The following is a 23,750-nucleotide window of genomic DNA, read 5'->3' as shown; positions in this document are numbered from 1 at the left end:
ATCTATATAAATACCAGGCATCTGGGAGAATTTGACTAATTTTTAAATATAAAATCAGCCTACAAATGGTCCTGGTCTGATGCTACCACCTGCATGATGTTCTTTTTGGCGTCTCCATTGGAATAGTCCATCTCTTACTAGTGAAATAGAAGTATATGTTTTTGTGTCTTTTACACTTCTTTTAAGGTACTTAAATCATGCCCTGTATTAGAATGACTCTTTGTACTATTTCCTCTTGTACAGATTAGAAGCTCGTTGATGGCAGGGGCCTGTGGACATTGTAGTGTGTGTTCACTGGCTCTGAGAGCTGTGCCTTGCATATGCTGATACCAGAGGCAACCAACTGCAGTGTGTATGATGTTATTACTCACCCCCCAACCTTGGAAAGCAGGCCAGCCAGGCTAACACACTTCTTCACCCTCCAAGTAGTAGTTACTCATAAATAGGGATTGAATGTATGGAAATGGCATTTAATACACTGCTTTGTGGCTCAAAACCCTAAATGTAAGAAGCTAATACACTTAGAGCTGCCTAGGTAAGGAAAGCTTGCACAAAGTACAAGGGAAAATCCAATTTCACCTATTTGATGCAATTTTAATGCTACATTAGGACATGGGTTATATTAGTTGAGGGTCAGCTAAGAAGGACACTGCAATAAATTGAAGGTCTCTACTATTTGATTTCAGGCAATTTAGTATTAATGTTAATTCAGAAGACTGAAGAAAAAACACCAAAAGTGAGCAGGCAGATTCCAGAGCTCTAAGAAGTGAGTTTCACCCTATGAGCCGGCCAGTTACAAGATTCTTACACTGTGTAGTTACTGCCCCTGCAGCCTAGAAGTGTAACATCTGGTGGGCTCTAAGTAAAGTTAAGCCTGAAAAGACAGGGCAGTTTCTTCATCTGCATATGTGGAAGTGAGGAGTGGTAGAGAAGTCAGCTTAAACATTCTACATACTTAAAGAGGACAAAAGGAAATAAAGGTTGCTATTCACTTTACAATTAATACATGATCCAGATAAATAAAGGAAAATGAAAAGCATCTCTAATCTTATTATCTAGAGATAACCAGTTGCAGTTTCTGTGTATGTTCTTCCAAAGATAGATTCTTGTATAAATAGCTATACAAACTCTAAAATTTCCACCCCAAAGCTGAACTGTAAATACATATTCTTGTAATCCTTTTTCATAAACATGTGAATATCAATTTATATTTATAATAATAGTATTATTCAGTATGGACATGTAGTTTTAAAAAATCAATCTGTAGTTGGACATACAAGTTGTTTGCATTTTTTTCACTATTGTAAACAACCCTATGATAAACATACTTATAACCAAATCTTTTATTTCCTTAGGATAAATTCCTATACATGCAAATACTGGTTCTGTAGCTCTAATTAGAACTTCTTTGTCCAAAGAGAGTCACTTGAGTTGGTCTCTGAATTTCTTTTCCAGAGACAAACAAAACAGCATGAATTGGAACAATTTAGACTCACTGCCAGGACGGACTATCTCTCAAATGCACTTCATACTTAAAACTACCTTTTGAGTAGCTGTGATTGTCATGTTGAGCATGTCATGACTGGTTGCTTCAGCAGCATCATTCTCATCCCAGTATCCCTGTCCTGGAACTTGGGAGAAATGACTCCCCACCATCAAGATTATCCATTATTGCCACCCCAGGGCATTAAATAACACCTGAAAATTCACTTCTTGAATAACAAACCGCAATTCCTTTCTCACCTCAGAAATGTTGCCTCTGGAAGAATCTGGAGACATGCTTAATTGCAGCAAAGGCTAGGAAAAAGGCCCTTATCTCAGAGGGAGCAGGAGGAGCAAGTCGAGAGTTAAGAACAATGCCTGGCACAAAATAGAGCCTCAGATCATTTGTTACTGCATAAATAGTGCCTCAAGTATTTGTCGCTTTTCATGCAGCAACGAATATTTGAGGCACTACCCCGGAGCTAGATCCAAATAGAGGGAAAGTAGATGGGGCTTGTTGCAAGTTGAAGATCCTGCCGCCACTTTGTCCTTTGAACAAGTAACATAAATGAAAGGTAGATGGCTTTCTATAGATTTTAAGTTCAAGAACCACAGGATGATACTGTCTCATTCTATTAACTACAGCCATAACTTGTGGGAACTGTTGAGCATGTTGATGTATTTAAATGTATGTTGTAAAAAGAAGCATCAGTTGAGTTCTGATTCCCTTGGCGACATGGCTGACCTGTGAGCCTTTTAGAGCAGAGCCCATGTCCCGTGGATTTGTGTAACCGATTATTTCGCATAGATGCTCAAATAGTTATGAGATAAATCTTGGATGAACTCAGTCCTCTTCTATTATGGTGGGGCCACTACTACCAGTAAGTTGTGAAGCTTACATGGGAGAGTCATATTTGCGTGTGTCAGAAGTTTTAAAGCAGGACCCTCACATTTTGGCTGCAAATTGCAATCACCTTAAAGTGTTTTAATAAACATTGGGTTTCACCCCGTATTAATTCTCTTTTAATTCGTCTGGGGTGCTATCTGGAATAGGGGGCGTTAAAAATCTCTGAGCAACCAGGATTGAGAACTGTTTAGGGACTGTCAAAGGATGCTCCGGATGATCAGGACATAAAATTTGCCTTCTTTTTCTTCTCCCCTTCGTCTCTGAGACCTCACGCCTAAACCTATGGCTGTCCATTCACCCACAGCAGAGGATTTCCGGGAAAGCGAGAAGACTTGCGGACACGCGCACACAGGTGAAAACCCGCCTTACCTACAGACCGGCGTGCGGTCCCAGGGACGCGCCCGCCCCCACCCGCCGGGCGCAGCCCCGCGTCCCCCTGCCTCTCGCGAGGAAGCGCGGGCGCCGGAAGTGCCCGGAGCGCGCGGCGGCGGCGGGCGGCGCGGAATTTCCGCGCTGTGCGGCAGAGGGAGGAGAGAGGCCGGCAGGACCGCCTTGGCTGCCGAGGGCGGGCCTCGCAGGTACCGCTGCGGTGCGAGCTCCCCGGGGACGGCGGGGTCCCAACGGGCAGCCGCTGCCAGCCTCCCACTCGGGTGTCATTGCACGGCCGCCCCCATGTTGCGTTTTCCGACCTGCTTCCCGTCCTTCCGGGTGGTGGGAGAGAAGCAGCTGCCGCAGGAGATCATTTTCCTGGTCTGGTCACCCAAGCGGGATCTCATTGCTCTGGCCAACACGGCGGGCGAGGTGAGTGAGCCTGACCGACAGCGAGCGCGGCACAGACTGCCGCAGCCTCAGTTTCCCCTTCGGTAACTCGGCAGGCCACCCGTCTGTTTCGCCTCTCCCATTCAGGCCGGCTGTTAACTTGAATTGAAAGTGCAAGGAGCCATATATACAGGAAAGCGTTTTTATATGCCCATTTCCGTTATTTTATGGTGAGAACAACAGTTTTTTCATGGCACACGCAGACAGTGCTGTATCCCCAAATCTCTTTTAGTCATTTATTTGTTAAATGGCCTTTTTAAAAGCCCATGATATGTCACTCGTGAGCTAGAGATAGTAGTAGATACATAGACCCTGCTCTGAGTTTTCTTAGTTTAGTGGCAGAAGATGAGTTATTGTCAAACTTCAGCTGCAAATGTGCATGCCTCTAGATGCCATGGAGGATATGTTTAAGAATCTGTGTTCTGTTGTCCAAGTTTTATATTACCGCTTGGATAGTCACCTCCTATCAAAAATACCCTCAAACTAGGGAATGGTGCTTCACCCGATTCGTGATGGGGTCGTACAAGATTGTTGTGAGTTAGTATTCAAGTGCACATTATGTGCACTTGTGCTTCAAGTGTAACCTGGTTGTACCCAACTTTCTGCTCACAGTTGTTATTACCTGACAGCCATTTTGTAAGGAAACCTTCACCTGTGTAGCTTTCCTCCCCTGGCCTTTGGACAGGTTTCCTGATAGTTACTTGGCCAAGTGAGAGTTATGTCCTGCGCAGCCAAGTTTGGAAGCTAGGTGGTAAGGAAGACTTAGCAGCCAGGGAAATAGTAGCCTGCAGAGCTGCACCACTGTTAACCGCCCTGACCTCATCATCAGGGCATTGATGTCTCTTTTCTCAAGTCCTGCATGAAATCTAGTCGCCCTCCTCTGCCAGGGTACTTTGGAACTCCTTCATGGCTCTGGAGAGGAGTGCAGGGGGCACAGCCCCAGCAGTAGGAGGGAAGGGAAAAAATGGGCAGATGTAATAGTGGCCATATGTTGCTTCCGTTTTCTCAAGGAGAAGGAAGGGCAGTGTCCAGGAGCGAGAATGGTGAAGAAAATATTGGAAGGTTGAGGAGAAAGGAGAGGGATGAAAAAGCTGGCCAGGCAGGTAGACTAGGGAAACCGAATGGAATTGTTGCAGTATGAAGAGCTGTATGAGCTTAGTGGTCTTGTAGTTTGCAGGAAACCAGTAAGTGTGGTTGTCTGTCTTCTGTTCGGTTTGGCTGTATGGTGCGGGCATGGTTGGGTATAACCATGGTTGTTTTGCAAGCATGACAAAGCAAGAGAGATGCAATGGAATTAAAGTTTTATGCAAGAAGAGTGATGGTAATGATGAACCTTGGATTCTAACCTGATTAAGTAGGGAAGTGAGAGCATGTGTGGGGTAAGGGACAGTTAATAGGTGGTAGAATCAGTGGATTGTACATCTTGGTGAGGTTGAAGAATTGAAGTTGGATATTAGTAGAGATGAGCTACAAAGATAAAGGTGGTGAAGGCAAGTAGGAGGTTTGAAACTAAGATTATGGCAGCTCTTGTTTGGTACTGAAAGGTCAAGAGTGTGACCCTGGGAGTGACTGAGGGGAGGAGGGAGAAGATGTGATCCGTGGAGAGCTGAAAAGCCAAGGCGTTGTAGCCCTTGAAACTACCAGATGATGATGATCACTAGAGTTGGAAGGCATGAGTGTGCCAGGCACTACAGATCTCCCAGGAATGAGGGGAATGGCCTAGGGGTCTTCAAATGACTGCAGTTAGGAGGGATAGTCCGTGGTATGGTCAGATTGTGTATGATTCAAAGTTAGAGGCTTTTGGAGAAGAAAAGTCAAGTCATCCAGAAATGGCATCATGGAAGAAATATGCTTCATCTCCTCGCCAGTAGTGGTACAGTGGGCGTGGCTTGCAAAAGGGCCACCACCCGAGAATCCTGCCTGGAAGCAGTATCCCTCCATGAGAAGCACATTTCAGAAAAGAGAATGAAGATGTAGGGGATCTTGGTGATCCCTGATGAGGAATTCCAGAGGGAACAGAGGAAGGGTTTCAGAAGTAAGGAATGGTGGAGATGAAAAGAGCATTGAATCTAGGGGTGGGTGATTCCTAGGAACTCCTGGATACCTCAGCTATCTTCCTAGAGCTATAAGTGTCATTTCTTTTTTGTAATGTCCTTGGATGACTTTATTCCTTTCTAAAAGATAAATCTGTTGACATAAAAGATAGGAAAATGTATAGAGTACGGGGTTAAATAAGACCTTCTTTCACCCATTTCTTTGAAAATACCTTAAGTTCATTCAGACACTGTTGTTTTCTAATTTTTTCTGATAGCTAAATACCATACCCAAGATGATTTTTTAAATTTTGGTATCATTAGTATATACTCACATGAGCAACATTGTGGTTACTAGATTCCCCCCATTATCAAATCCCCACCACATACCCCATTACAGTCACTGTCTATCATAAAGATAATTTTTAAAAACTGTAAGGAGAGATCTAGGTTTATTGTATTTTTGGAGATGGATATTTTATTTTCTGCCATTTTATCTGTTCTGTCTTAGGTTTTACTTCATCGACTTGCAAGTTTTCATCGAGTTTGGAGTTTTCCACCAAATGAAAATACAGGAAAGGAAGTGACCTGTCTGGCTTGGAGACCAGATGGCAAACGTAATGATAGTATTATAAAAAATACGTTTTTATCCAGAAAGAGCATTCTGTAAAGAATGCTTATTTCCAGAAAGAATTTACTGGTCTTATACTAGAATTCTAAACACCAGTTTAAGAACTTAGTTTTTTAGAATGCTTTGAAGTGTTTTCATAGAACTCACATGAATTCTTCCATCTTGTTTCTTGGCAAAGATATCTCTAAAATGAAATTTGACAGATTGACAAAGATAACTCCAAAATGAAATCGGATGGACTGTACAAAATACTTGGATTTTGTTCTTTTTGCTGTCTTGTCCTGCCCTGGTGGCCCAAGCGTCATTTACTGCTCACTAGTCAGCACAGTGCCATCATGGTCCTTTTCTTCCAAAAATGTGTTTTAGCATCGCACGTGGGGCTCATAAATATTCTCTGCACGTGTGTTTGCCTCGCCTGAAAGGCTGTGGGCTCTGCTCCTTCCTTTCTTGTCTGTATGGTCTCTCTCCTCTTGCTGCCCTTCAGGTTGTAGTGTGTAGGTTAGCTCTCTAGGGAGGACTGAACTCTCTTCCACATGTTGTTTTTGCAATAATAGTTGTTACTTGAGCCGTTGTACACAGAGACACTACAGTAAAGTGCTGGAAATCATACATGTTAAAGTACATCTGCACCATTGGTGCTTTAGGGGAAAAAAAGCTGAATTGTTTATGTAGGATGCTATGTACTCCTCATTGCCTAACTTTTTTCTAGATAAATATAAATAAGTATCTAAAAATGGCCTGGAAACCTATCTCTTTAGAGATAACTATTTCTGTTACTCATTTTGCTCAGTTCTGACCTCTAATTGTGTAAGAGGACTTTGTAAGTAACATCTTGTGATCTTGTACTATTCATCTCAAAATACCAGGATCTCAAAAAATAAATCATGAAAGTCAGTGTGTGTTAAAATGTATTTAAATAGATGATATTTTTATCATCAAAAATACACCTTACCGTTTTGGACAGTAAAATAAGGTTTTGTTAGGTAATGATTATTTCAAGATTGCTTTAAGTTGTTTTAAAGAAGAGGAGACCTGAATTGCCTCATATCTAGTAAAGTTGTATGTATTGGTATACAGTGAAACTCATAGCCCTCTATTTAGAAATTCTTAAATTTGATATGTTAGGAAATTGTTAATCACTTATGTAGAGAAACTGTACTAATCCACAGCGAAAGGAAGAAGACTACTCAGTATTTGGTGGGCTTGTTTCCCATAAAGGGTTAGAAATAAAAGATAGGAATAAAAAAAACTTCGAAGAACCAAGCCGATGAAATCACTTCTTACCTTTCAGGCATGTTTATGGGTCCAGTATATCTTGGTGATACGATATTATCAGTTGACACCTGCTCTGTATTTTCTGCTTGTCAATAAGGTTCTAAATCTAGAGGCTCGATGTGTAAGATACTAAGTACAGTACACGGAAAGTAGATCACTCATGAAAGTTTAAGCAGTTGAAAATAAGCTTAGGTAACAGCATAACTACATATTATTTAAAGAAAGGATTTTTAGGTTAAGTAATTTCTGTGGTTACAGTGTACTTAAAATTAAAAAACTGGGCAAGAGGTGAAGTACCCATTTTTTCTCGAATGTTACACTCATTTATTCTGATTATTTCCTTCTTGTTTTAGTTTTGGCCTTTGCTCTTGCTGATACCAAGAAAATTGTTTTATGTGATGTAGAAAAACCTGAAAGTTTGCACTCATTTTCTGTGGAGGCTCCCATTTCTTGTATGCATTGGATGGAAGTGACTGTAGAAAGCAGGTAGAGTAATATAAAAACTCCAGTAATCACAGTAGGACATTCATTAAATTTTCATTTTTAAAATGGAAACCTAGGAGTATCTGAGTGCTAAGTGTGTGTATGTGGTATTTAACGTTTGGCTTAAAGTTTATCAATATGAAATTGTTTTGTTTTTAAGATGAAATTTTTAATGCTTTGTTAGTTTTTTTTTTCCTTCTGTTTTCTTTATTGGAGCAATAATGCCTGAATGGCCAAGGTTTTACTTTTATCTTTAGTTATTTTTAGTAGTTTGTGTCAGTCATTTATACTTGCAAGTAATAGTAATTAAATATTTATATTAATTTAAATAACCAATTAGCAAATTGAGGTTCTGTTTTCCTTTTCACCACATACTTCACTAGAGCTGTTTTTTGGTGTTTTAATAGTCTTAGAATACTAAAGTGACAAATAGAGCATGCTGTTTTAATGCTGTTCTTTCAGTGTTCATGGTCATAGTAGTTTTCTTATTTCATGAAAAGAATTTTGCCTTAGTCTGTGTAGTCGAGTAATATACCAGGTTTGCTGTAAAGATGGCTTAAAGACCAGTGGGTTTAGCTAATAAGGAAAATAAGTTTTCTGGGGGAAATGTGATAATTTTCTTTGCATTAGCTTTTCCTTTCTAATTAAGTTTTAAGTTAATATCGAATGAATTTCTAAGTTATGAATATTAATTGACAACTTTCCTAAGTGAGGCCTGTAAAAGATGAATAGCAAGGATCTAGCCTAGGGTTTGAAATTCACTATAAGTAAAACAGAGTGATTAATCCATCATCAGACAATCAGGGGTTGAAATGGTCATGTGAATTTATAGAAGGTTAGAGGAACAGACTATACCATGTCATTTCTAAGTCCAGTTATTCCGAACACATTCTAGTAGTAGTTTAGAAATGGTATGTGGAGATTCCAGGGACTCCTCAGGACATGAACTTTGTGTTAAAGTGGGAAAAAATGTTTGTGAAGTCACCACCTTTTCACTTTTTCACTCATTTATTTCCAGCTTTATTTGTAGATGGAATTGAGAAAGAAAAGGGAATAAATGAGACTACTTCAAAATGCACAGTGTTGTCTATAACCTTCTAGGTTGTCAAATACCCAAACGTATGTAAGCCATTGAACCCATTATTAAGTAATATAATAATTGCAATGTTCTCTAAAATTGCTCTTGGTACTCATATGTTTAATGTCAGTTCTTGCTTAGGTGAAAGTTAAGAAAAATTCTTAGTACCTAGTACCAAATACATATAAATATATTTCATATGCTGAGAAAATTGTTAATATTTGTTCCTTTAAATATAAAATGGGTAGGTGATTTCTTTTTTACAGAAATAAAATCCTTTGTAAATGAAGAGTTTCCTACTTTTCTATTTCTTGTTTGTCATGGTTATAATGACTATTTTACAATGGTAAAATATGGGTGGCATCTGTTTACTTGATAATGGATAATGTATAAAACTGGACATTTAAAAGAATTCAAAGAATTCATATTTTTTAATGGAAAGAGAAACAGACTCTTTGGTGTTTTTATAATGCTTGTTATTTTTTTTTCTTTTTAGTGTTCTAACATCTTTTTATAATGCTGAGGATGAATCAAATCTTCTTTTACCTAAACTACCTACATTGCCAAAAAAGTAAGTATCTGAGTTTAATTTCAGTGGAATTTTTCTTACAGACTTCTAACACTGTGACAGTCAGTTTTCTCATGCCTTTTAAAATATATCGAAAGAGTATATCTTACCCTAATCTCTGTTTCTCTCTAGTTATAGCAACACCTCAAAAATATTTAGGTAAGATCTACCTTCTTTTGTTTTCAAGTAAGATAATCTTTTATTATTTGAGAGATATAGTTGAAAGATAACCCAATTTCTTTTTATATTTTAGTGAAGAAAATTCTGATGAAATTATTAAGCTTTTGGGAGATGTCAGGTAAATCTTAAAGATAATCTTAAATAAGAGGTCTCATTTCTTAAAGTTGATATTTGATATTTGAGGCAGTTATCTGAGTTTCACAGGCAGTTCCTTTATTTGTCATGTTATTTCATTGCTGGGAAATACCTCTGAACAATATGTAGACATTAAATGTCTACTTGTTTTTAGTGTATGGTCTTTGTATTAAGTTTAAAAATATAATAATATGCCTTTGTTTATTTTAGAAATACATAAAGGAAGATAGAAGTACTAGAGTTCCTGAAATTTAAATTTAAGAACATTTAGTACATTTAGCATCAGAGCCAAGATAAAACAGATGGCACTTTGTATTGGCTGGAAAAAGGATTGTTTTTTTAATGAGAACGTGTAAAGACAATCATTGTTTAAATGTTCTCATTTTACTGTAAACTGATGTTCTTCAGGCTAGAGAAAATTTATGCTCCTCCTTTTCAAAAAAACAAGAAGCCTGGTATGATTGAATATTGAGTATTGGTGAATTTGTTTAGTGTTTCCCTGCAGGGGAGCTTTGGCGTGCAGATTATATGAGAGCAGGAACAATTTATATCTTGGTTTAAGAACTCCATCCTCTCTGTTGTCCTCAGCTTGTTGCATTATTTTTAATTAGGCTTAATATTCTTGTCCTTGGAGGAAGCTCTGGATTTATTGAGCTTTATGCTTATGGAATGTTCAAAATTGCTCGAGTCACAGGGGTAAGTTTTTCTTTGAAATTTTCTGTGTTTTTTCTTCTAGGATAAAGCAACTAATTGATTTATGGAAAAAGAATAAAATGTTAGCTCTTTTTCTGAGTTTTGCTTGGAATTACTTGTTCTTAAATATTATGAGGACAGTTTTCTTACTAAGATAAGGTAATAGCAATATGAAGTCTATGAAGATCAGAGGCTATTTTTTTTCTTTCTTAACAAAAAAAGTGATATGATACACTTGATTATGAGTTGATGTTTTTCTACCCTGTGTTGGTAAGAGCTACAATTTGTCATTGAAAGAAGATAGGAGGCATCAGAAGCAATCTTTTGCTTAGTACTGAGTCTTGTTGCTAAGTCTTGTCTTCTCCATTGCTATCTCATCTTATTCTTACCGTTCCCTAAAAGGAAACATTATAAGGCTCTGTGGAATATGTTGGCTCTCCAGTACTTGATTTGGGACCGTTGATGGGTGTGGGTGTATGTGTGTGTGTTTGTGGCCTTGAGACTGGGCAGACACATATCTTCATCTGCTAGATATGCATGACCAGACATACATCTTTCTGTTTTTTTCGAGCTCTGAATGTCTGCTTCCTGTATTGTAAGCATATACAATCTAGTGATAATACTAAATATACTTGGGGATTTGACTGTTTTATAGATCATTGGTACTTGTCTTGCATTATGTTTATCAAGTGATTTGAAGTCATTATCAGTGGTCACAGAGGTTTCTGCCAGTGGTGTTTCAGAAGTTTCTTACTTTCAGGTGAGTATTGAAACCTGACAGCAGCACAGTAATGTATTTTTTTACAGGGATTTTTATAGGTTTTTTTAATAGCTTTTATATGTTTTAATTACCTATATCACTGGATTCAAATGGTCATTAAAACCAAACTAAGAAAAAAAATTGACTGAGGCTTCTGAATCTTAGATACAGAATCTTATTATAGTGAATACCTTATTATTCCCATGACCCTGACTATTTTTTATAAAAACATTGTTTTGATGGTCCATTAATGACCATATTAATTGGTTCATTAAACAGTTCATCTTTGTATAAAGGATTTTCTTAAGGCTCTGACCCTAACAGTAATAAAAGCTAATATTTATTAATATTTAATGTTTGCCAAGTACTAGGTGATTTCAGGCACTCATTTGAATCCTCACTGCAACCTAATAGGTAGGTACTATTTTTGCCCCATTTCATAGAGGTAAATGGGCACTTCTCAATATTACAGATTAGAAAGCGATGCTGGCAGTCTGGCTCCAGAGTTGGTGCCTTCACCAACACACTGCCTCTTGTGGAAGATGATCACTTAGTGATAGGAAGAACCTATTTATTATGTGCTATTGGTATTGTGGATTGTGGAGACTGACTGGGCTCCTGTGGCATGAAGACTGTAGCCTTGCCTTCAAGAAAATCTTCCCAAAGTTTTCATCTCAAATAACCCAGCCACTTAGCCTAAGTATGCATGAACTCTCGAACAAAAGTAGAACAAAAAAGATGCAAGATGCGATGTATATGATGCCTTCCAATATTTGTTGTTGTATTCAGAGCACCAGAGAACTAACTAACTCTTGACTTCCTGATTCACTGAAACAGTTGTTCATATTTGCTCTTCGTGTCAAGGTTCTGTGAAAATATGATTTCCAAGATTGCATTGCATTTGGTGCTGTAATAAAATGAGCCACTATTTCTTTGAAGTTTTTATAGGTATTTTTTAATAACAGCTTTATTGAGATATAATTCACATACCATAGTAATCAATACTTAGCATGTATTTATCAATAGCCTATAATTCCTTTAAACATTTTTACATATATTTGTGATCATTTTTTAAATCCTTCATAATAGTATTACAAAATAGATTATTAAATTTGTTCTAGCAGTGTAGAGGGAATTGCTGATTAGGTTAGGTTGAATTGTGCACAGTTAAACATGGCAGATCAGCAAATCCTACAGTAGGTCCTGCTAGTCTCGAAACTGTCATGCTCAAAGGGAGCAGGATTCTGACGTAGTCTTTCCCAAACAGCTAGACCTTGACTCTCCTGAATTACGGGATTTTTTTTTTTTTTAAGCTGGGAGGGATGATGTATCTTTAAAAGAAGTAAGTGCGTCTGATTGTGATTTACTTTATTATTTTGACTTTACAGCTTGAAACCAACCTATTATACTCTTTCTTACCTGAAGTAACTCGGATGGCCAGAAAGTTTACTCATATTTCAGCTCTTTTACAGGTATTTATTTATAGCTTGTATTTTCTGAATATTTAGTATAAGTTTCTAATGTTCTGTGTATAAAAAACTTGAAATTTTATTTTGTAAAGCTAACTGTAGTAGAGGTACCTGGTAATCTTATAATGTCTGTTAAAGCAAGAAAAAAATTTAATTGAAAAATCTACTCTCCACCCATCTCTATTTCTCCAAAAGAAAAGAAAAAAATTAGTTTAAATCTTGTAAAATATTCCCATGAAAGAGATAACATTTTTGAATTTGAAAAGCTATTTTTGCAAAGTATTATGGAAAACATCATATCAGTTAGCTTTTGTGCAAATAGAACCACCCCTAATTAACTCATGATACTGTACGTGGTGTCTTAGTCAGTTGACAATTTAGGCTTGGTTCAGCTGGAAGGTCCTTTTGATCGGGCTAGGTTCATCTAATACCAGCTGGGCTTGGCCATGCATCAGTGGTCCCCTCACCAAGTATCCTTTCTTTGTGATGGCTCCATATTCCTCATCTCCCAGGAGGCTGGCCCAGGCTTGTTCATGAAGTGGTGGTGACTCAAGGCTGTCGAGTGCAAGTGGAAGCGTGCGAAACCTTTTGAGGCCTTGTGCTCAGTGTCATTTCTGCAAGACCATCCCAGATTTAAGGACTAGAGAAATTGACTCTGCATCTGGTTAGGGGAGCTCTAAAGAACTGTGGCCTTTTTTCTTTTTTCTTTTTCATTTTGTCACAGTCACTTATTTACTTGATGTCAAAGATTTCTGGAGATTAATGTCTTAAGGATCTTGTCTGAAAATTGAACAGTTGACCAAACCAGCATTTTGACAGTATACATAAAATATATCTTATATGTAAAAAACTAGAGGATACCTGTTTTGGCAGTTGAAAAACATAATTTAATAATATTTGATAGTTAAGTGATTATCAAGTGTTAGTTACAACCTTTTCTTTCTTAAGCTTAGCTGAGTTAAAAGTGATAGAACAAATTCTGGATTTCTTTGAGACCATTAACAGTGAGAAGCATATATTACTTAGCATATTGATTAAAAATTTTTTTTCTTGTTAATAGTATATAAATTTATCACTAACATGTATGTGTGAAGCATGGGAAGAAATACTAATGCAGATGGATTCTCGCCTCACCAAGTTCGTGCAGGTAATTTAATTGAAGTTTCCCATGGAAGAAGTTAGAATTCATGGTGTTCTTACTTACTTATGAGGTACATGAGGAAATTGGTCTGATTTCTAAAAGGCTAAGATCATGATTTCTTTAAAATAGTTTAATCTAACATAAAACCATTTCTCACAGAAAAAGGGTTCTTCCCTTTGGTATAACTCAGGTGGAGATAGGATTGTTAATGGAGCAGGTGGGCCTTGGGGGATAAAGACAGGTATTAGAAGAGCTGGCGGGTTGTTTTCTAGTAACGGATACTCAGATAATCAATTTAAATATGCATTTGAAGGAAGGTTAAGGAAGAAAAGGGAGTCGTGCTCCTGTAATCTTGAATAAATAGGTTTATAATTTAAAAAATACATACCATAATTGTATCTGCTTTGTTTAGGAAAAGAACACAACCACATCAGTGCAGGATGAATTCATGCACTTGCTGTTGTGGGGAAAAGCGAGGTAATACACTCATAGTAGGTACTTTTGCTTTTCTTTCTTTTTTTAAAGTAAATTATTTCAAAAGCAATTCATATTCATTGTAAAAAAAATGGAAAAATCTCAGGCATTAAGAACAGAAAAATAGTATATATCTTTCTAGGGTTTACTGTGTACTTTTCAAATGAAAATGTGATCATTTTAGGTGTGTAAAATATGTATGTATTATATATGTATTTTTTTAATGTATGCAAAAATTTTTCATTATAAATATAGCTAAATCAATCTTTTTAAAAATTGTATCTGTTTTAGTGTTATTCATAAAAAGAGCTCTCCCATCTTGAGTATTCAAATATTGATCTATATTTTTGTCTAGAGTTTTTTGTGGATTATGTTTTCTTCCATTTACATGTTCCAGATGTGATTTATTTGTTTATATGCTGTGGAAGATGAAGTCCTTTTTTTCTGAATGTTTAGATAATTGCCCAATATAATTTACTGAGTATTACACCTTCTCCCTACAGATTTGAAAAGCCATTTTGGCATTCAGTACATTCTCAAATATACTTCAGTCTGATTCTGGATTGTATTATTTCCTGTTTTCTGTCTTCATTTTTGTTGGGCTATTTCTTTTTATTATGTTTAAAAGTTTGAAATTTAAACTTTTTAAGTGATAAATGCAGATTAAGTAAAGAAGACTAAAAATACTTTCCTTTTTATTGTAGTGCTGAACTTCAGACCCTCTTAATGAACCAGTTAACAGTAAAGGTGCAGTTAAAGTATCTTTGTCTTTAAATGGCAATATCTTAATTTTTTTTAGAATGGCAAATAGTATCTTGTTTATATGTTAAATGTATTTTCTTCTCTTAATTAGGGCTTAAAAAAGCTTGGCCAGTCGATAGAGTCATCATACTCCAGTATACAAAAATTGGTTATAAGCCATTTACAGAGGTATGAAGGTAGAATTTTTTGGTATTGCATCTACTTGACATTTATCTTCTTTCTGCAACCTTCTCTTCATCATCTAGCATTCTTCTTTTGAGCTTTTTCTAGCTAAAGCTGTTGCAGTTGCATTTGCATTTGAGAGGAATCGTGGAATGACCAAGATTTAGGGAACTGAGAGTGGTTAATTCCACTTTATGAAATTCTGCTTTAAATCAATATAATGGTTATTTCAACATCTTTTCACCAGGATAGGTCCTGTCTGGGCTTTTTTCTCACCTAAACAACCATTAGGCACATTGTGAATTGGGCATATATCCTTTTTTGAGCAGTGAAATTAAGTATGTTTGTATATCATATTTTAGTTTATAAATCATGATACACATTTTTGCATTTAACACCTGAGCAAGGTGTTGGTTATGATTTTCCTCATTTTATACAAGAAGAAACTGATCAGAGTGTCATATGTCTGGCCCAAATTAACTAAGTGTCAGTGCCAACTTTGTCCCAGATCTTCTAGTCTCATTGTATTTTTATACAATGTTTTTATCTACAGCTACCTGAGGGAAGCAGTTTGCAGGTAGATGGTCAGTTTTTGACCCAAATTTTGGTGAATCCCTTTTTGCTGAGTCTCCTGGCCCTTACTACATCACCTCTCTCTGGGTCACTGCGGTACCCTTGGGCCTGATCATGGTACCCTTGGGCCTGATCATCTCCTGTCCTCACTATGCCCCTCAGATACATTCTCTGCAGTGGCTCTGATCGTGTTACTCTTACTTAAGAACTTCAGTACCTTCCCATTGTTGTTAGGACCAAGCCCTATGCATGGCTTTTAGCACACCTGCCCCTCTGCTTCCTCCACACTGGTGGCCTTCTCAAGCGTGATGTTTTTTTTCCTACCCAGGGCTTTGTACATCCTGCTTGCCTTCTGGAACTCTCCCATCCTGTTCTTGCATTCTTCAGCTCTCAGCTCAAATATCCCTTAGAGAGGCCTTCCCCAACCCCCGAGATTAAATCAGGTTCTTTTGTTTTGCCTGCACCCTGTGTATTTCCTTCAAGGCATTGGTGGTAGTTGGAATGATACACTGTCTCACTGTGTGGTTATGACTCTCTCCCCCATTGGACTGTCAGTGCCACAGGACCCTTTCATTTCTTCACCGTTATGTCCCCAGGATCTAGCACAGTGCCTGACCTAAAGTTGGAACTTAATAAATATATGATGAACGTTAAATACGTAGCTGTTGGGTGAACATGATGACCATATCATTACGGTGAAAGTGCCGGGACTAAGTGTGGAATGTAATTTGATCTACTGAAATGTAATTTTTGATCATACATTGATCTCCGTAGTCTTGAAGACCAAAGGTTCTGCTAGAGTTTCTAGAGATAATTTGAGAAGTAATTATTCCTCATACAAAGAAAATCAAAGTTACTTTCAGTATTTATTTCTGAAAATTTAGAAATGTTCAGGCAAGGAAGTAGCTGCCTACCACTTCAATGATGGTAATTTATTTCTGCTCCATTTTGATAGTGGCTCAGAGTCTTTATTATACCATTTGAGTGAACTGAAAGGAATGGCTTCATGGAAGCAAAAATATGAACCTCTTGGACTAGATGCAGCAGGAATTGAAGGTAGTAACTTAATTTTCCAATAGAATACATTAAACACACTTTACTTATTTGACGAGTGATACTTATTTATTTATTTCCCTTAAGGTGCTATTACTGCTGTGGGTTCTTTTATACTCAAGGCCAATGAACTTCTTCAGTAAGTACTGGGGATGCCTGAAATCGCTGACCTGAGAATATTTCACTTTTTACTTATAAATAAGAACCTACAAAATTGCTGTGATTTTCTTAAAATAAGTTCTTAAGTTGTTATCAAAACTATTCCTTTTATGATTAAAACAAGCCAGTAGCACAGCAGTTTCATAAATTAAAGCAGTATTTCCGTGTCCGCCCATCCTCACCCTAGGTCCTCTCTCCAGAGGGAATCCTTTCAATTGTTTTAACTGTTTCTGTTTTCACCTGTTCTGTAGGTTATTTCCATATTTCTGAATTATATGACTTTACTGCATTTCTTTTATTAATTTTTTAGAAATGATTCTTCCCTATGTTTCTGGGGTTTTTTTTCCTCCTAGACTTTCTTTGCTTTCTATTTTTCCTGCAGTGTCTGTCTTCGTCACATCCTTAGGTTCTTCCCGTGTCCCGTACCGCTGGACTCCCCTCTGTCTCTGATGCCTCCTCCTCTAGCCTGCCCTCCCTCTGCACCAGGCTGGACGTCAGGCCAGCTCTCCTGCTCGCCACCACAGAGGCACTGGGTTACATCCAGACTCCAGGCTCTCCTCTGTTTCTTGGTTTATTTAATCATTTTGTTGGAAAACATCCTTTACTCAGAAAGCAGATAGATACATAGGGTAAACTTTATGAGTCCTTTTGTGTCTTTTCTACTACCTTCACACTCAGTTGATGCTTTTGACTACAGGATTCTGAAGGGGAAATCATTTTTTCATAGGACCAAGACCTTTACGTGGCCTTTAGCACACCTGCCCCTCTGCTTTGTCCACGCTGGTGGCCTTCTCAAACGTGATGTGTTTTTCTCCTACCCAGGGCTTTGCCTGCCTGCCTGCCTCCTGGAACTCCCCCATCCTGTTCTTCACTTGCACTCCTCAGCGCTCAGCTCAGATGTCACTGGGTCAGAGAGGCCTTTTTTGTTGCTAATGGAAGGTTTAGTGCTTCTGATTCTCATTCCTTTTTAGGCTTATTTTTTTCTTATCTCTGAAAGCTTTATTCTTTATCCTTGGTATGTTGAAATATCACAATAGTGTTTTTAGATGAGGGCCTTTTCATTCATTGTACTGATAATAAGAAATGCCATTTTAACCTGAACTCAATTATTATTTTGATGATTTCCTTTTCTCTCTGTCTCCTTTTATTAGTAGATTTTTGTTCTAGAAATTTAGTTGGTCATATATTAGACTTTGGATTGGTCTCTGTGTCTTTTAGTTTTCATATCTTTGTCTTTTCTGTTTGCTGAGAACTATTTTTGATTCAATTATCCAACATTATCATTCTTCATACACATTTATTGAGCATTTAACTATGTTTTAAACACTAGTCTAGATGCTGAGGAAATAGCAGTAAATGAAACCAATGAAATATCTTGCCTTCATGGATCTTACATTCTAATGTGGTGAGACAGACAATAAAGAACTAATTAAAATATATAGCAAGTCATATAGTGATAAGTAGTGGTGAGAAAAACCAAGCAGGGAAGGAGGATCTAGGACATGCTGAGGCAGGGGGTGCAATTTTATATAGGTGGTCAGGGAAGGCTTCACTGGTAAGACAGTGTTGGAGAGAGATGGGAGGGAACGAGCCCCGTTGATATTTGGGGCAAAAGAGACAAAAGTATAAATGCCCTGAGTTTGGTGCATGCCTGGTATATTTGCGGGACCTCCAGGAGCCACTGTAGCTAAAGTAAATTGATGTGGGAGGTAGGGGGTGAATTGAGAGGGGTCATGGAGGATGGGCCAGGTTGTATGCAGCCTGTGGCAGTTATAAGGACTTTGGGTTTTACTCTGCATAATAGGAAACTCTTAGGTAAGAGTTATGAGCAGTGAACTGACAGGATATAACTTAGGTTTTTAAAGGATCTTCTTGTTATTTACTTAGTGTTGAGAATAGATTATAGGAGGGCAAGGACTGAAGCCAAGAGAGAAACGGTGGTCAGATCTGAAGCAGTCAAACTAGATATATTTTGAGAGTAGAAATTAGATTTGCTGAATGTTCGTATATGGGTGGTAAAATAAAGGAGCCGTGATAGTTTAGGTTCTGAGCATCTAGAAGAGTAGAACTGACATTTATTGAAATGGGGAGAGTTGGAGGAAAATATATAAGTATGTATGTATATTTCATGTTCCTAAGTTGGACTTTGATACTTTTCATGATCAGATTCAGGTTATTCACCCCTGGCCAGAGTACTACATAATTGGTTGAGTGTCTTTCTCAAGGTGTCCCATCCATAGGTAAATAATGTCTGTCTATTCTTCCTTAGTGATGTTAATTTTGATTACCTGATCAGTGTGTTAGGCATGTTAAATTTGAAATGTCTGTTAGCTGCAGTGGTGGAGCGGTCCAGAACATTGTTGATTATATGAGACTAACAGTCAAGGGAAGGGCCAGGCTAGAAATGTAAATTTGGGAGCCCTCACACACTGGTATTATTCTAAACCATGAAACCAGGTGAGTAGTGAATATGTTTAGAGAAAAGAGGACATCAGAAGACTGAGCAATGGACATTTCAACAGTTAGATGGGTTGATGGGAGCTAGCAAAGGAAACTGGAGAGGCAGAAAGACCAGGGGAGTGGGTGTCCTGTAGGCTGATCAAAGAAAGTGCTGCAAGAATTGATGAAGGATGAGTTGTGAAATGCTAAGTCAAGTTAAGATGGAGACCAAGAATAGAACAGATAAGCGGAATATTATTAGAAAAGGCTGTTGGTGACCTTGATAAGAGCCACTTTGGTGTAGTCACGGAGCTGGTACGATACATAATGAGAGTAGATGCAAAGAAAACAGCAAATATAGGCTCTTGAGTTTTGCCATAAAAAGAGTGGCCACTAGTTGGAAACACTTAGCCAGTAGGAAACAAACAAATGGCCAGTAGTTGGAAAAAAGATTTTTCTGTTTTTATATGCTGGGATGTTTATATGTGATAAGGATGTTCTTCTAGAAGGGAAACCATTGATGGCAAAGGGAGGGGAGGATTGCTAGAGGAAGAGAACATGAGAGGATGGGCTCTAGTGCATCAGGGAAAGGGCTGGAAAAGTTCACCCATAGAGATGACAAGGCCAAGAAAAGGGTCACAGATGCTAGTATATGAGCCTATGGGCTTGGGGGACACTCACTTATAATTGTTTTTATTATCTTAATGAAATAGGAAATGTTCTGTTGTCAGCTGGAAATAAGGATGGAGAGAATAAAGGAAGAGCTGTGAACCAGCTGTCCGGTCCAGGAGGAGAGGGAACAGGAGGATTGCTGGTGGTGCCAAGGCTGCTAGGTAGCATTCAGGAGAGTGTGAAACAGGCCAGTCAGGGTCAGCTGACTGTGCCGGGGCATAGAGTAGGCGAGCAGTTAGATTTACTAGGCTCGGTGAGTAAAAGGAAGCAAAAGTGGGGCATGGGAATTGAAGCAAGGGCCTGATTAAAATGATGAACCTAGAATCTGAATGGTTTAGGAGGGAAATGGGGACATGAATGGCTACAGAATCAGTAGAAGGTGGTAGAACCAGTAGATGGTAGTCTTGGTGGGATGAATTTTGGGGTACTGGAGAGAGGTCACCAGAAAGATAGGAGGTTGTTGGTGAGTGGGGTGCTTGAAATTGAGGTTTAGGAGGTGCACGATGGTAGTGACAGGTCTAGGGTGTGAACTTTGGATGGAAGACAAGATTGTGACCTGAACCATTGTATTGCATTGTTTACATTGGCAGTCCTGTGTCTCAGTTTCCAGAAGTGATTTCTTGTTTCTTGAATCATTTTTCGAAGCTGTGTTAAAGATATCCTCTCAGACCTTTCTGAGGACATTCATTAGATTTTTTAGATGTCTCTGCTCTTCCCTGGATTATCTCCACTTCCTGAGTCACTTTTCTCTTTGTCTTGGTCTGTTCATGCTTTCTTCAGATATCTGATGCTCTGCTGTTTACTCATATTTATTTGTGAGGCATTTGAAAGTTGTTTGGGCTCCCGTGTACAGAGGCAGCAGAGAGCGGGCATGAGTGGGAGTGTGCGGAGCTTCACTGTGGGCCGCTGGTGCCCACATGCAGCTGCCTCAGCTCTTCCCACTCGGTGCTGTTTCTTTGAAGAACGCTGCTTGTTTTTGTCTAGAAGGCAAACCCCTAGGCGTTCATGTTTTGGGGAAAGAACAATTGACCACGCCGTATTTCAGTTTCTCCTCCTGTGTCCAGCTCCATGCGTCATCCTAATGCCTTCTTTTGAACCTGACATTTCTAAGGTCACCGTACACTTGAGATGCTGCAGGGCAGATGGCCCCTTGCTGGTTGCCTCTCTGCTCACTGTCTGGCATTTCTGCCTCTGTTGAGCTTTTTCGGTCACCAGTCCTCCATCAGCTTTTTGACATTTCTGAACTTCATTTCTTTTCTACCATCCTCTTTGCTTTTGTGCGTTCATGACACATACACCCTTCCCCACCAATCCACTATCACTTTAATGGATCTTGGAAGGTAGAGGTTATAGATGCTTGAGTTCAGAAGACAAAATAAGAGGAAAAATGACATTGCTTTTCCTATATGTTGAATTATTTTTTAGTTCATCATATTTGCTGAGAGTAAATGTGAAATATTAAGTATTTCTGTGATCACCTTGCAATATGAATGAAAGGTAGTTTATTTAACTTCTTCATCCTTAGAGATAAGTAGAATATAGCATAGTTATTTTAGCATATCAAGTAGGATATTTTAGGTTATAGGTAGAGTGAGAATTTGATGTTAGCCTGTAACAGGTCAGTGATTGCCTGAGGTGGGGACAAGGGTATTGATTGGGAAGGACAGAAAAGAGCCTTTTTTTTCCTTTTTTAACTTTTGCTGTGAGAGAATTTGATCATATTTCTTGGTAACATAACAAATGTCACAGTCTTTTATGTCAGGTGTTTTATTGTGTACAGAAAGGTTAATGATACTCACCTGCCTCTCTAGTGATATTATGAAGTGTTAGGTTTGAAAGGGGCTTTGAGATTTAGTAATGAAAAGTGTAGGTATTTACTTGCTTAGAGTAATTATCTTACAGATGTGAACTTAAAGAGGTTTTTTTAAAAAATGATGCTCATCTTTTTATTTAGAAATAGTTTCATCAGAATGAAGGTAACTTCCACTTATAATGCTTAATTTGGGTGATAGATTTGTATAGAGCTCAAGGAAGTTCAATTTTCAAGATATTGGTTATTGTAAGGATCAAAAACCAACTTCCAAAAACAATGTCCATTGATTCAGGTAATGACAGAACAAATTTATAATAATGATTTTCTGTTGGGGTTGATGTTTTTTTGTTCTTTTTGACCAGTGAGTACTTCCTTTTTAACTGAGAGTAATGCCGATGACTGTTTTTTCTGATTTCTTTTATTTGCAAAGTTGGAAAATGATTTCATACTTCACTGAATGCTAGGAAAGACTACTATACAGTTTGTGGCAAGGCTGTTATAACCAGTTAGAATCTGAGTTCTTCGCTTTATTTTTAAAAGAATCAGGATTTGCTCTTGTGAAATTTTATTTTTAGGTGTGTATGTGATTTGTAAAATCTGTTCTAAAGGCTTGAATGTCATCCAGATAGGATAAAATAGAACAGAAAGGATTATTACACTCCACAGCAATTGAGTGGGATACATGAACCCTATGTAACAATTTCATTTCTGACTTCTTTTATTTTTATCATTTTAGAGTTATAGATAGTAGTATGAAAAACTTTAAAGCATTTTTTCGATGGCTGTATGTGGGTAAGTTAATTAAATGAAGCATTCTTGTTATTTTAACACTTGTTTTAAATTGTGGGCATATCAATTTAGAATATTTCAATTACTGTAGTAAAATTCAAATAACGATAAAAGTAGGAAGGATAGTATAAATGAACCACTTTATTCTTCACCCAGTTTCAGCAGTTTTCAACACACGGACAGTCTTGTTTCTTCTGTAAATCCACCCATCCCTACCTACCCATAGATGGAAGCGATAGCATTGTCTCTTATTACTCATGACAACTAACCCCTTTTTACCTGTAATATCTCCTTAGGTTAAAATAGCATTTTCAAGTCCTTGTTATGTATTAGGCACTGTTAGGTGTTAGATTAAAACATAAAAGGGAGAAAAAAATAAGGTATGGCCTCTGCCCTTGAGTAGTTTACCTCCTGTTTTATACTTTGGTCTGCTTCCAGATCGGTGCCATCCATTAGGGTAGCCACTAGCCACATGAGGCTATGCAGGTTAGTTGAGATATATATTCGGTTTCTTAGTCATGCTAGCCACATTTGAAGTACTCAGTAGGCACATGTTGGGCAGCACAGAAGTAGAAAATTTCCGTTATCACTTCCATTGGACAGTGATGTCCTAGCTAAATGCATTGCAGACCACTTGTAGCCTTTCTTTGCATCGCCGCAGTATTTTTGCATTTGTAGATAATTCACCAGTATTGATTGACTTGATATTAAATGTTTTAATACTCTACAGTGTATGGATATTTTATTTAGGTCTATTTGTACTGCTCTTTTTGTGACCTCTCTTAATACCTTTGAAATAATCCAGCATTTATTTCCCTCCAACATATGCAAAATGGGTAAATTCCATTAGATGGAGTTTATCTCATGTTTGTTAAAATTCTCAGGAGTAAAACAGAAGATAAATTACCTGAGATGTGCTAACATCCTTTAAACAAATGTCCGAGTCTTCAATTCTGATTTCTTAAAACATGCTTCATATTTGTCAGACTAATATAATTGCTTTTGATTTAAAAAAATGAATTTGATCTACAGATGTTGACATTTAAAATTCTTAGATTTTTCTTAGTACTGTATGAACACTAGCCAGAATGGGGAGCCAGAGTGTTTATCAGGACAGCCTGTTAATTAGAACAAATTAGAATATTAAAAGTGAATGAGACCTTAGAAATAATTTTCTTTTCCAGAAGACATAGCTTGGTT

General features: G+C 37.8%; 1 protein-coding gene across 1 annotated transcript in view; it reads left to right on the top strand.

Moving 5' to 3' along the window:
- Window positions 1-2,848: 2,848 nt before the first annotated feature.
- ANAPC4 (anaphase promoting complex subunit 4) overlaps window positions 2,849-23,750 on the top strand; it is a 32,983-nt gene continuing 12,081 nt past the window's right edge. Inside the window, exons 1-16 of the mRNA XM_017677743.3 lie at window positions 2,849-3,190; window positions 5,753-5,858; window positions 7,501-7,633; window positions 9,205-9,279; window positions 9,409-9,435; window positions 9,530-9,574; window positions 10,203-10,287; window positions 10,940-11,044; window positions 12,433-12,516; window positions 13,574-13,660; window positions 14,067-14,131; window positions 14,833-14,875; window positions 14,982-15,058; window positions 16,581-16,681; window positions 16,766-16,817; window positions 22,498-22,553. Coding sequence (XP_017533232.1) covers window positions 3,062-3,190; window positions 5,753-5,858; window positions 7,501-7,633; window positions 9,205-9,279; window positions 9,409-9,435; window positions 9,530-9,574; window positions 10,203-10,287; window positions 10,940-11,044; window positions 12,433-12,516; window positions 13,574-13,660; window positions 14,067-14,131; window positions 14,833-14,875; window positions 14,982-15,058; window positions 16,581-16,681; window positions 16,766-16,817; window positions 22,498-22,553 — 1,270 coding nt within the window. The 5' untranslated portion in view covers window positions 2,849-3,061. The remainder of the gene's footprint in view (window positions 3,191-5,752; window positions 5,859-7,500; window positions 7,634-9,204; window positions 9,280-9,408; window positions 9,436-9,529; window positions 9,575-10,202; window positions 10,288-10,939; window positions 11,045-12,432; window positions 12,517-13,573; window positions 13,661-14,066; window positions 14,132-14,832; window positions 14,876-14,981; window positions 15,059-16,580; window positions 16,682-16,765; window positions 16,818-22,497; window positions 22,554-23,750) is intronic.

The sequence above is a fragment of the Manis javanica genome, chromosome 5 (assembly GCF_040802235.1).
Source record: "Manis javanica isolate MJ-LG chromosome 5, MJ_LKY, whole genome shotgun sequence".
Taxonomy (NCBI): Eukaryota; Metazoa; Chordata; class Mammalia; order Pholidota; family Manidae; genus Manis; species Manis javanica.
The sequence above is the reverse complement of the archived record's forward strand: the minus strand, read 5'-3'. Positions and strand labels throughout refer to the sequence as shown.